The 13,462-nt window shown below is 39.3% G+C and overlaps 1 protein-coding gene across 3 annotated transcripts in view; it reads right to left on the reverse strand.

The window, feature by feature from the left end:
- SPI1 (Spi-1 proto-oncogene) overlaps window positions 1-13,083 on the reverse strand; it is a 30,517-nt gene extending 17,434 nt beyond the window's left edge. Inside the window, exons 1-3 of one of the 3 annotated variants that reach the window (XM_061610983.1) lie at window positions 12,948-13,082; window positions 12,741-12,831; window positions 941-1,034 (exon numbers count right to left, since the gene is read on the reverse strand). In XM_061610983.1, coding sequence (XP_061466967.1) covers window positions 941-1,034; window positions 12,741-12,785 — 139 coding nt within the window. In that variant the 5' untranslated portion in view covers window positions 12,786-12,831; window positions 12,948-13,082. Of the gene's footprint in view, window positions 1-940; window positions 1,035-12,740 lie in introns of all 3 variants that reach the window. The other 2 variants (XM_061610984.1, XM_061610985.1) reach the window with 2 other exon arrangements.
- Window positions 13,084-13,462: the final 379 nt, after the last annotated feature.

Below are 13,462 nucleotides of genomic sequence, written 5' to 3' on the forward strand. Positions count from 1 at the left end.
CTTTGGTGAAAGTTCTGGAAAAGGAAGCAACAATGGTAAATGTTTGGGCTCCACTAGAGGCCTATTTACCCTATCCATGTGATCGTATACCCTATAGGCTGTGCCCTGTTTGGAGTGCAAATTGTCTGTGAAAGGGAGGCTGCTGTAAATGCGTACATTCTCCCCATGATTGGGAATGTGTGGGAGGGAGGGACAGACGGATGCCAGGAGATAAGATAATGGGGTCAACTCCAGTGGATTGAGCCCTATTCTCCCCCTTCATAAAATTAGAGTTGTGTGGAGGAGAATGCTGAAATAAGGCTAAATTGTCAGAAGAATTTTCTCTTTAGCTTCCTAGAAATACAGTTCATTAGCTTGATAGGAAAGCCATTCAGGAGAAGAGTCCCAAGATGCTGGCTAACTTGCATCAAATATTGCGTAATACAACCATTTTGGCTATAGTGGAGACAGGACCAAAAACAACACTTCCTTGTCAGTCAAACACACATAGAGTGGCTTCAGAATGTTGTTCTCACAATTCCAAGAGTGCCTTTGCAGCAGACAGTCTCATCCTTGTCACCCAATCTTGTGTTATGGGAACAGCAGAACACATTTTGGGATGCTACTCTGCTGAATTAATAAGCATTTGTTTAGATACAAAACACTCTGGAAGATCTAGGAACAAAAACTTGGATTGGTGTAATGAAAATAGCCAAACAGCCTAGCTCATGGTGTATGAGATGATGGTGCATCAATTAACTATTTCCTGAAAGCGATGTGTGTACTTTAGCATAATCCAAGTGCTCCAGAACTCCTTTAACTCAGTACAGCTGGCACAAAACATTCTTCCATGTAACTCTATTGTTGAAAAATGTGGTAACAGACATCACATATCAATCCTTTTCCAAATGTCCATAAACCCATCATTCTGGTATTCCCAGATGCTTTACAGTTCACTTACCACCATGACTATCTGCATCACTGCTGAGATACTGGTAACTGTCATGGGACTGCCTGTAGAGGTCTGAGTCATAGGATATCAGTTCTTCAGAGGGCTGCAAGACAGAAAAGGAATTGTATGATATGAGCGCTCAAAAGACCAACATTATGTCCTTTGCCATACAAGAGGAATAGGATTGGGTAAGATCAAAACACTGCAGATATGTATATCTGTTGGAACGATATATATCTGCAGGAGCAATGCAAAACGTATTTAACAAATATTTGGAAAGCATTAAAATGTTATCTGTTGGACATGGAACTTAGAATGGTTAAGAGCCCCAGCTATGGCATACCAGCACTTTTCAGGGATCCAGCACAAGAGTGGCCTTTGTAAGGGAAATACAGTGGGGGAGCAGAATATCTGTTGTCATCACAATCACAAGGGTACAAACTAAAGCTGAGAGAAATCACAGAATCTAAACTAAAATTAAAAAGTGATTTGGTATTAGAGCTGCTGAATCAGACCCCAGTGGTGTATAGGGACATTCTTCTAGCCCAGTTTGGCCAGAGCAGCTGTATGGCAGGACAGATTTCCCAATTTTATGCCAATAGAACACAACAGCAGAAACTCATGTATCTTTTGCTTCATGGAAACAGGACATTCTTAGAAACACAGAATTCAAACTGGCTTTCATCTTTTGAAAGAAAAAAAAATCCAAAAGTGCTTCATGAGATTTATGGCTGAATGAAGCTGTTTCATTTTCTGCATTTTAAAAATTGATATTTCATTCAGTCAATGCATTGCATTTCTCTTAGCATTTTCAAATTTGGCCAGTCAGACAAACATTTTCAAATAGCATTTGGTTTTATTATAATATTTATTTTCATAACCATAATAAAATTTAAAACAGAACCCCAGTTGTATTTTAGCATTTCTGATACTCCAATTTCCTTTTCAATTTTAATATTGTCCATGCAATATTGATACAGACTTTGTTCAACATTCAACAAAGATACTGAATAACCCAGCAGTACTACCACTTGGATACTTAGCAATGGAAATTTTTGCGTTATTGAGCAATTTTATTAGAGCTGTTAAATTAGCCTAAACTAATATTAGAAACAAAACACGGAATTGTAACCATTGCTGGATGGTTTCAGAAAGGTTTGGAGTATTATGGATATGCTGAAACTGATTTTTATATTTACGTGTAACTTGCTTGTTTTTTTGGTAGAAGACATTTTTAACAGATCTGGAAACACTGTAGACTATTGCAACTTTTAGATTATGAAAACAAGAATAGCATACACATGTGTTGGGTATACAGCACAATTTTTCACTTTCTCGCTTTAGCTCTCCCCATGATTATAAATAGATTAATCTATTTAGCATTACATATATGATGAGCAGCAGTTTAAACGATGTGTAGCAGTTGATCCCATCCTAGAGCTAACACCGCTGAAGCATTGTTTTTCCGTAACTAGCTGAAAGCGGAATCAAAATGGAAGTTCCACATACACTTAAAACAGTGTTTTATTATCTAGCAATGACTTTCCTCGTACTAATATCGCTCTATGTTTGCTCACATTTAAATCCCATTCAGCAAAAAAAGAACCATTCAGTAAATGTTTCCTACATGCAGGTCCTGCCTGTTTTAGAGCTTCCTATTGATTGTGGTTAGGGGGATTAATTGATTGTGGTTAGGGGGATTGTGGTCCCAGTCTCTATGTATGGATGTAAAAGTTGGACAGTGAAAAAAGCGAATAAGAGAAAAATCAACTAATTTGAAATATGGTGTTGGAGGACAGCATCACGCATACCACGGACTGTGAAAAAGACAAATAATTGGGTGTTAGAACAAATTAAACCAGAACTAACAATAGAAGCTAAAATGATGAAACCGAGGTTATCATACTTTGGATACATAATGAGAAGAAGTGATTCACTAGAAGAGACAATAATGCTTGGAAAAACAGAAGGGAGTAGAAAAAGAGGAAGGCCAAACAAGAGATGGATTGATTCCATAAAGGAAACCACAGACCTGAACTTATAAGATGTGAACAGGGTGGGTCATGACAGATGCTACTGGAGATCGCTGATTCATAGGGTCGCCATAAATCGTAATCGACTTGAAGGCACATAACAGCAACAAAGGAGGATTAATAAATAATAGCCTCTTATTTGCAATTGATTGGCCTCTGTTGCTTGACCCAGTTTCTACTGTCATCCACAGGGGGGAAGGGGAGGTTTTCATGGCTGCTTACATTTTTTTCCTCATAGAAAATAGAACTATTTCACTGTAAACACACAGAAAGTTAAAATACAGAGAGAGGAAAGCTGTTATCAAAGCCTCCTTGCCAGAAACAGAAACTGACTTTGGAATAATTAGAAGAGGCTATTAATCAGTAATCCCCTACTGCTTTCAATGGAAAGCAATAAAATGGGCAGACTTGCAAACAGGAAACTTTAAATTAAAGGCACTAAAGCTCTCAGTGCTTTGCTTGCCCACACAGGTCAGGCTGGTGCTGCAATTGTGTTCTGCTGAGAAATAATTGCCACATCTCAGGTCTGAAAAAAAAATGATGATTTAACAATGATGCATAAATTTCTCCATAAAAAGTGGGTAATCAAAGATAGCAATTTGAAGGAAAAGGGCCAGTGTAGGAGTAACCTACATTCCATAGAAGTTATTACAAAGCAAAAAATAAAAAATATATTCAACAATAAATGCGATACAATAATGTAAAAGGCTCACAAAATGATGGGATATTACATATATATCACACACACACACACACACAAATAGGGACTCACTGAATATGTCACTGTACTTCCCAGACCCTAAAAAGAATCTAGTCACCCTGGAACAGGAGCTTTAAAGCACTCGCGGGTGTTCACAGAGGGGCAAGTAGGTTTTAGAAGAGAGAATAAACATTTCCTCTTTCTCTTCCTCCTGAAACGTTCCCTGCTGTGCTCCCCTCATAAGAGACTCAGATTTGGGACTGTTAGTGTCAGCCCCAAACTTGAATGTTTTATTTCTCTGTAGTGTGGGAAGGGAAATTCTAGAAGGTGGGAAAGATGCTCTTCTCCCTTTCTTCCCTCTTGAAACTCCCTATGTAGTGCAGGAAAGGGAATTTAAGCTCACAGTATGCATCCCCCAACCTTAATGTCCACATGCAAGAAACGATAAGCATTTAGGGTGAAGGAGGCAGAGGGGGCCCTCTTGGTAGTTTCACCAGCCTCTAAAGTTTGGGGAGTGGCAGTCCAGGAGAGGGCATTTTCTGTGGCAGCCCTTGAGCTGTGGAATTCCCTACCCACAGAAGTGTGTGTGCTGGCATCCTCATTATATAGTTTTCCTCTGAAGATACTAAACTTTACCCTGGCCTTTGACACCATATGTGTATACATATACATGAATCTAAATGATGATGGTAATTCCCTCACCAGCCTGTTTTCTCTTTTCGTCCCACAATTGACACCCTCATTGTACATGGCTCAAGTGCTTTCAACATTTCATAGTTCCCGGAGGTCACTCACCATAGAACCTTATAGGGCCAATTTGGGACTCTGAGTGTGCCGAAACCACTGCCTTACTTTATGTGGCCCCATTTTCCATACAAAATGATAGGCACCACTTTATATTAGAAAGCACACAGTCTCCTAAACACACTATCAGTATCCTGAATGATTAGAGGCAAATGCACTCCCAATGATTTTCCCACAGATTCTTCCTGTGGAAAGAGCTTGCCTCCCTCTTGTTCTGTCTAAACTTCAGATTTAATTTCAAGCCTCTAAATCTCCTATCTCTTCAATTCCTGCCTTTGGGTGGTTTATCTTGGGTACCAATTGTTGCATGAGCCCACCTGGATGAAGATTAAGGGTTCCTCCAGACGGGCAGTTTTTTTGTGGGTGTGTTCTGCAACATGTTATTGATGCAATAATAATGCATTGGTGGTGGATTTATAATGGATCAGCTACACATCTGATCTACACATCTAACTGTTCTGCAATGCTTCTGCAATGTTACTTCATTATTCTTCACTCATGTGTTACAGTGGGGGAAAATGGGGGGAAATTGGTCAAGGAGAGAAGCCTTCAGCTGAAGAATGTGACAGTAAACCTATTCAAGGAGGTGCTAATAGAGTACAACTTACTACTAAACTTAAATAGCAGGTGCAATGGCAATCAGAAGAGGTACCATTGGAGAAGATGGATGCTACAAAGTATATCCTGAAATATCTCGTACAAGCTACCACTCTGTTTTTTTCCATTTGTATTTATATTGCCAAAAAAAGAAAAAAGTCTCTGTACATTTCAAAGAACTGTAAGTCAGAAAGGGATCTGAAAGTTGCCTGCTGTTTCCTTCCTATGGTCTTGTGGCCAGTCTTTGTGGACTATGGAATCATCCAGATTGAGACTTCTCACGCCACAACTAGGAGCTCAAGAAACGCACTGGGGGAAAGGCAAGTATCTTTTCTCTTCGGACAGCCTTGGAACAAGCACAGGAAGCAAATCATGAAGATAGTATAGGCCATGCATGGTCCTGCATCTGTGCCAGGTGGTGGACTGGCAAGGACCAGTAGGAGTTTACACACTCTGAACATCTGGACTCCTGGAAAATGGTGCCTCTGAAACCAGTGGTGGGTGATCAACCTTTTGGTGGCATTTTTATGCATATTACAGTACTAGAGGGGTAGATCCTCCCTGCTTGCTTTGCTCGCCAACCCTCACCCTCAAGCACACACACATACACAGAGGGACTCTCTCTGTGTCTTGCATGTGCACACACACACTCCCCCTCACTACCACTTGCCCCCAGGTACCCACACTCCCCACCCCAACCTTAGCTGTTGGGCTGCTAGGCCCAGGCTGCAGCCCTCCCACCTGCTGTGGCCTCCTCTGCCTCTGTTGCCACTGCAGCCTGTGTGACTGCCACCACTGCCAGGGCCTGTGCAGCCACTGTTGCTAGCACTTGCACAGCGGCTGCCACGGTCTACACGGCCACCATCACAAATAAGGGCTGCACTGCCAACTCTGCCACCAGTTAGTCCACCCACTCACCCAGTAGTCTTTGCCGCCAGGCCACACGACAGCCATCATGACGTTGGGATGGCATGAGGGCTTATATTTTTATTATATAGGAAGATATTCAAAACTCCCTGTACCTTATGGAGGTTTTGCCCCTAGTTACTGACCTGGTGAAAAGGTAGCAGCAGCACACAAAAGAGGCACTCTGGAGTGCAAGCCTAACTCTGACATCAGACTCAGAATCCCTCCTGCTCATAGGAACATAGGAAGCCCCCTTATACCAATTTGGACCATTGGTCCATCCACTCTTAATCGGAGGCAGCTATTTCAGTCTTCAAGCAGGAGTCTTTCCTAGCACTATTTGTAGATGGCAGGGACTGAACCTGGGGTTTTCTGTATACAAATCATAATCTCTACCACTAAGCTATGGCTCCTCCTCAAAATGCCACACTTCCTACACTTATACACAGGGATAGAATACAATCCAACAATTCCCAAGAGACATGATTGACCACTGATAGGAAACAGGATATTAGGTGGACCTTTTGTGTGATCCACCAGGGTTCTTACCTTCTTAAAAACAATGGGAACTTTTCTCCCAGTATAAACACAGCTTGAGAAGATCAATTTTCACCCAGATCACAACAGGGCAGGAAAAGGTTAATCTCTCCCTCCCTATCTGCTGCAATTACAAACAATTATCTACCTGCCTCCTTCAGTGGCTGCTATTTGCATTTGAGAACATGCATATTATATGCAAAGATGTGTTTATGTCACATCTAGTTTGGCCCTTGTAGCTCAACAGCCAGCTCCCACCACAAACTAAATCAGAGCTGTCATTCACATCACGAGACTGAATAGTTTTAAAAGTATATATCCAGAATGCCTCCTGTTGTAGTAATCATTTTGTTTTAAAGTCTATGTGATTTTACTTTTTCTAATGCCAAAAATATTGAAATATTTGTCAGTGGGGTTTTTTTTGCCTCGAAGCATTGCACCAATGGTGCTTCTTGCATTCTCCCCCAGGTTCTGTTCTTCTGTTCTATAATTCTAGTCTTGGAAGAGTCTGCTTGTTTTTCCACACATAGTTACAGTGAATCATATAACTGGTATTGCCAATAGGAAGCAGATTTAAGGTGCAGCACTTTCCATCCTGTAGGTTTCTTTCATTGTAAGAATTAGTGCCAGGATGAATATCCATGCAGCTATGCTCTTGGCAATGAAAAGAATCAGAATGTACATGTGAATCCCTAAAATGTTGTATACATTAGAAGCCCAAAATGGTGTTCAGCACAAGCTGGAATGTTATTCAATGAGAATATGCCAATGTGGCTGAATCATCCTTTTAAATTCATACGCCTGATTATAGCATTCAAGACGGTAGTGATGGCTACCAGAATGGATGGCTTTAAAAGATAATCAGATAAATTCACAGAGGATAAGTATCAATGGCTGCTAGTCATGATGGCTATATTCAGCAGCGGTGTGTGAAGGAAACAGAGCCATTGCGCTCCAAATCCCCCTCACATGCCATTGCTGACTATATTATCTCCAGCATCAGAGGCAGCATCCCTCTGAATGTCACTTGCTGTGGAACATGAGCAGGAGAGTGTTGGCCTCATAGTCATGTCCTACTGGTAAGCTTCTCTGGCTGACTATTCTGAGAACAGAATGCTGGACTACATAGGCCTTTGGTCTGATCCAGCAGGACTCTTCTTATGCTCTTATTTTTTATGTACAAATGATGTTATTCTTCTGATATTGCTCCTGTTTTCCCTTCCCATAGAATTCACACTATTACATGCTGCATACATCCCCTAGATTTATATAATTGGATAAATGATTACAGTAGGTTCATTTAGTCGTGCCCCCCCCGCCATTTGCTCTACTGCCAGTATTATAAGTTGGCAGTCATTAAAGCAGCAGGCAGGAATCCCATGTTACCTTGTGAATGTTATAGCTAAAAAGGATTAATCAGGTTGAGGTTGATTCTTATGCTTTCAGAGAAATTGCAGTTTAGAATATCATTTTAGGGCACAATCTGAACATTTGTCAAGATCATTATTATAGGTGCAACACATGATACAGCTAGAGATGGGACAGAAATGTGATTCCATTTGCATTTGAAGGTGAACCCACCAAATCTGCACTTTTTGAAACAAAAGTCCTGTCAGCGCAAGGATTTCTGTTTGTGCAATAGGACTCCACCCCTCCCTTCACGTGCACCCTTTACCCTCCCCAGTTCTGCTCCAGAGGGTTGGGGAACCCCTAGAACAGATTTAGGAGAGGAGAGGGGGAGAACATTCTGTTGTACAAAGAACAAGAGACTTAGCATTATGTTGGATTTCACCCAATATGCGAAACAAAACACAGCCATCCTTGAAAATTTACACTGCTCAGAATTTTGCTGTGACATTCTCCAGCCAAGTAATGTGTACAAAAATGCATATACTAGGGTGAAATATGCATAAAATCTGTATGTTAGTGAAAATAACATAAAAATGCATTATATCAGGGGAAACCACTTTGCCAAAGTAGATAAAACTGCATAAAACAATAGTTTTATTAGGAGAAATTCATAATAAAATGCTGACAAATTTTCATGAGGATTTAAAAAAAACAAATTGTTGTAGAAATGTGAACTGTATTAAATATTAGAAAAATGAGAAACTTGGAGAACCAAAATTGACAGATTTGTCCATCCCTAGACGAAGCTAATTCAAATTCCTTCACAAAATGTACTACATTTAAATTTAGTAATTTTTAATTATTATATACATTTTCTCTGGCAGATGATTCAGAAATACCCAACATGACTCCCCGTGATGCACAGCTGAGGCTGGTTTAACGGACAGCCTTAACCTCATTTCCTTGGAAAGAATTACAAAATAACTGTATGGTTTTTAGAAAGGATTGGAAGTTCATATTAAATGTTCATTCTAAGACCTTATCAACCTCTCTGACTTCTGGATATATGATTATTATTTATTTATTGTGTGCATTTCTCATAATTTGGCCTGGATGTCTTTCTTTCCTGCTAAGTCTTAATTTTTTTACCCTATAGTGTTCACTGTAGGAGCACTTCCAAACATTTTCTCAGGGCAGGGCAGATTCCTAGGCTCCTGGTTTAGTGCACACAATCAAAGACATTAATTTTATTTCATTTGCATGTTATATATAATATCATCTTCCCAAGAAGTTGCCAAAGGTAATGTATAGCCAACCATTAACCTCTACAATCAAAATAATACATTGAATAGAGATAAAGTGAAATAAAATTTTAACTACAGCAGAATATAAGTGGCATATAAATAGCAGCAGACCAAGAGAAGAAATAACTACTTAATTTAAAAAGCCTTCATGAACAAAACATTGTTCATTAAATAGTGAATGGCAAATGAGGAGAAGCCTGCTGACCTACACTGGCAATACTGTTTTTGTGACATGGAGCCATTACTAAGAAGACTCTGGGTTGTTCCCCGGCCACAGATGACCCAAGGCATTTTGGTGCCTGAGGTGGAAAAAATATGTCACACAATTATGTTAAAATACAATAATACATATATTTAAATCATTAATGGTAGGGCCTAATCGAGTTCCCTCAGTCATGCAGCTGATCCAGCCACATCTCTACTTGTCCCATACTTGATGTGTAAAGTAGGCTTTAGGAAACAGCCTTGCAGGCAAAATTGAGGCTCATGCTGGGCCAAATCTGTCCCATGGGCCAGAGGTTCCCCACACCTCCCCTAATGGATCAGGAAAGGCTGAGGCATAGAACATGCCTCCTCCAAAGACAGTCTGAGGAAAGTGGAAATATGGAAGATGTCCTTGAAAAAGGTAAATTTCTTCCCCACCCCAAAGACAACTATCAACTATATACTCTGTGCTAGTACAATAAGGGTCTCTGTTGGGCCAGCAGGTAGCAGTATAAATTGAAACATTCTTGCCTTTGTGTATCATCCATGGGGTTATCTACATCAGGGTTGTATGATGAACCTTTGGTTTCTATGGCAGAAAGCTTGGGGCTTGTTTATTGAGGATGGAAAAGCAACAACTCAGAAGGACATGGTTTGCACCTATACATTGTTGGCAACTAAGATAGTCAGCTGAAAAAGAGGACAAGGCTTTCGTGCCTTTAATAGATATGTAAAAGATGGAATTTCAGCAGGTATAGCAACTATTAAAGACACAAGAGCTCTGTCCAATTTTGTGTCTGACCCCCCTACTGACAACTCATATTTGCATTTTTTAAATTGACAGATTTAATAAAGCAGCTTTTTTTAAAAAAAATGAAAGGACATTATAAAGCTGTAACAACTACTGATCATTTGGGGAGCCACTTCATACACTGATGTGGAACTTATCCATTGATCAAGCAGATTAAGTGATAAGTTTGCCTCCGCTTCGGCTTCCTAGTTCCTATTCTGTCAGAACTCCTGTACCTTTAATACCTGTATAGCAGACACAAATTGAGTAGGTGACGTTTCCCAAGTCACTGTATACCCATGCCAGGAAAAACAGCACTTGTTATTTTATTTTATTTTATTTCTTATTCTGCAGCTGTTCAAGGCATAGTTTCCCTGCCAGAAGAAAAAGTTAGCAAACCTACTTCCACTGATGGTGCTACAAAGATGACTTGTGTGAGAACTCTATCATACAACCAAACTATCTCCTTGATAGCTGTAGTTATCTCTTGATAAACATGACCATCTGCGGCAGCCCTGAGTTTGGTTAGAGATGTAGAATTCTGAAAATTGATAGAGACATTGAACCTGAGGGAAGGCCTGTAAATTGGTCACCGCAATCTTTAGAATACATCATTTTTCAGATAGAAAAGGCACTACCAAAAAGGAAAGTTTAAAGCATTTGAGGCTTCTCAGTTTAGAGGGGGGAAATTGACTAAGCCAAGCAGGGACATGATAGGGATTTATAAAACTGGAAAATGGACAGAAATATTTTGCCCTCATAAGAATATAGCTCAGATCATCCAGCTAAATTGATTGACAACAGTTTGAATCTCATCTCCTTTAAGGATGAAAACATAGAAGCTAGTAGCATTCTGAAATATTATGGAAAATATTACTGCACCACATCTTTAAAGTGGATGTGGTGCTTTTTAAAAACCAATGATTTTTTGTGATGAGAAAAGTGATGGAAAAATGCACTGGAAAGAGTGGGATAATGGCAATGCCATGTAACCTTTGCACAAGCAAATAAGAATGAATGCTTAATAAACACTGATGTAGTATAAAACCTCCAAGCAAACTTTGTACAAACAAATCAGAACAAATGCTCAATAAGCAGGTTGTGTGGAAGAGACAAAAGAAAGAAGACCAACTGGGCAAGTAGACAGGCAACACAGAGTATTATGTATATACATTTTGTTGGTTCTCAGTATTCATGGAGTATTCTGCTCTCGGGAAATAAAAGCTACAATACAAGTAATTTACAGTACTAATCTTGTTTATTGAGAAGTTAAGTCCCACTTAGTTCAGTGGGGCTTCCCCTTAAATAAATGTGCATAAAATTGTAGCCTTAGATAACATATTGACTTTTTAAGGGGTAGTTATCCAAATACATTTAGCTACATCCTAAAAAATGCAGTATTCTGCATACTTTACATCCCACAGTGCAACTAAAAGTGTTATGTAGGTTCTTCTCTGGTGCCTGTCCTACTCAACCACACAGCCACACACCAAAGATAAGACAAATCAAATCTGATCTTGTTTTTCAAATACTTCTAAATAGTTAGGCAAAGTTAATGGGCGCAATCTGGAAAAACCAAGTTATACCTAAGCACCTCTGAAATTAAATACCATGACTTTAAAGCTGCATCCTAAGTATATTTACAAGTAAGGAAGTCCCACTGGATCAAGAAGAACATGTTTCTGAGTAAACATGTTTAGAAATGGGTAATATAGATTTCAATGGGATTTCGGCCTACCGGCTTTCCAAGCATGTATGCAATCTACTCTCTGTACTTGCCCAAATATATAAAAGTCAAGTTTCTGGACAACATTAGTGTGAAATTGGTCTTAGAAAACTATAAATGCCACCCAAATTAAGTATTTGAACACAGTATCTTCAAAAAAGAAAAGACTAACAATTAGCATATAGTAAAAAAAAAGCTGTCTAAAGGAAAAAGGGGTTATAGGATGTTATCCTCAGCACTCCATCTGATCAGCCTAAGCAGGAAAGTCTTGCCTCTTTTTTTTTTCTTTGTCCCATTTAAGATGGAGGAGTTGAGAAAACAATGAGCTGAAAGATCACAGATTTTGCTTGTGTTTAATATAACAGATGAGAATTTAAAACAAACATCTTAAATTCCTCTAAATGCCCAGATACTGAAAAGAAATGCAATCCCTAAAAAGAGATAACAGCCACAGAATGTTTAAACATAACTCTCTGTTTTCTTCTTCATCATCTAAAACCATATAGTATGAACACAAAAACCTAAATTTGGCTATAGATTATAATATAATTGCAGTATCACACAAAGCCAACCATTCAACCACAAGCCAAGTTTTTCAGAGAAGTCTGCTAGCTTATTATACCCATAAAATAATATAGGGCCATATCAGTGAAAGCCAGAAGAAGAAAAAAACAGAGGAAATGCTAACTTCCCATCCATTCATTAAATAACAAGTCACTAATTTTGTACACCATGAACCAGCAGGAAACTTTCAAGGATCATGAATGCCAAAAGTGTGGCATTATTCAACAACAAATCATATTTTGTTTTGCATTTGTTGGTAAAGAGACAAATCTGGAATTAATCCCACATACTCACAGGGGAAATGAGGGGAAATCCTTCCATTTTGCAAGCTTGCAACATTCAGCCACCTTCTTTGTGAAATAATTTTCTAATTTCAATAATCCAGCTTTGTAAAAAGACATCAAACAAAAGAAAAATAAATAAAAATTAAAACAGAACTCCTTGAAGACTCTTTGCAGTGATTAACCCCAGGACAAGAAGGACCCTAATTAGTTTTCATACTTTCCCTGAAAAGTTCTGAAGATGAGCTCTTTCCTTAGATGTATCTGAAGTTCATGATTTCGCCAAGTATCTGTAGAACGGAGATAGCCCTTGAGCTGTTGCAGCCCAGTGTGACATCAGAACAAACCCAGCCTCAAACCCAGTTTGCATAAATTTCATTTCAAGGAGTTGTGGCGTTGTTAACAGGAAGTCTGTCGCCAGCCTGATCAGCCATGGGCAGGTGCTTGCTACATAACCAACAGCACACAGTATTGCCTGGGCCAGGCAAGAACTTGCAAATTGGTACAGATAGATCACATTTCTAGATGAATCCATGTAGAGTTTATGGAGTAATATTTGTACTTCTGTCTGGAATAATCAAGTTATGTAGGCCTGTATTGGTGATATCCCTCTATGGAAGTTATTCAGAAACACAAGCCCGATCTCTGTGATTCTGTTCTGCCAGGGTGATAAAAGATGAAATATATCACCTAAATTTTTGTGAGAATTTAGAAAGAAACTCAATGGATGAATTA

The sequence above is a fragment of the Rhineura floridana genome, chromosome 2 (genome assembly GCF_030035675.1).
Source record: "Rhineura floridana isolate rRhiFlo1 chromosome 2, rRhiFlo1.hap2, whole genome shotgun sequence".
Lineage (NCBI taxonomy): Eukaryota > Metazoa > Chordata > Lepidosauria > Squamata > Rhineuridae > Rhineura > Rhineura floridana.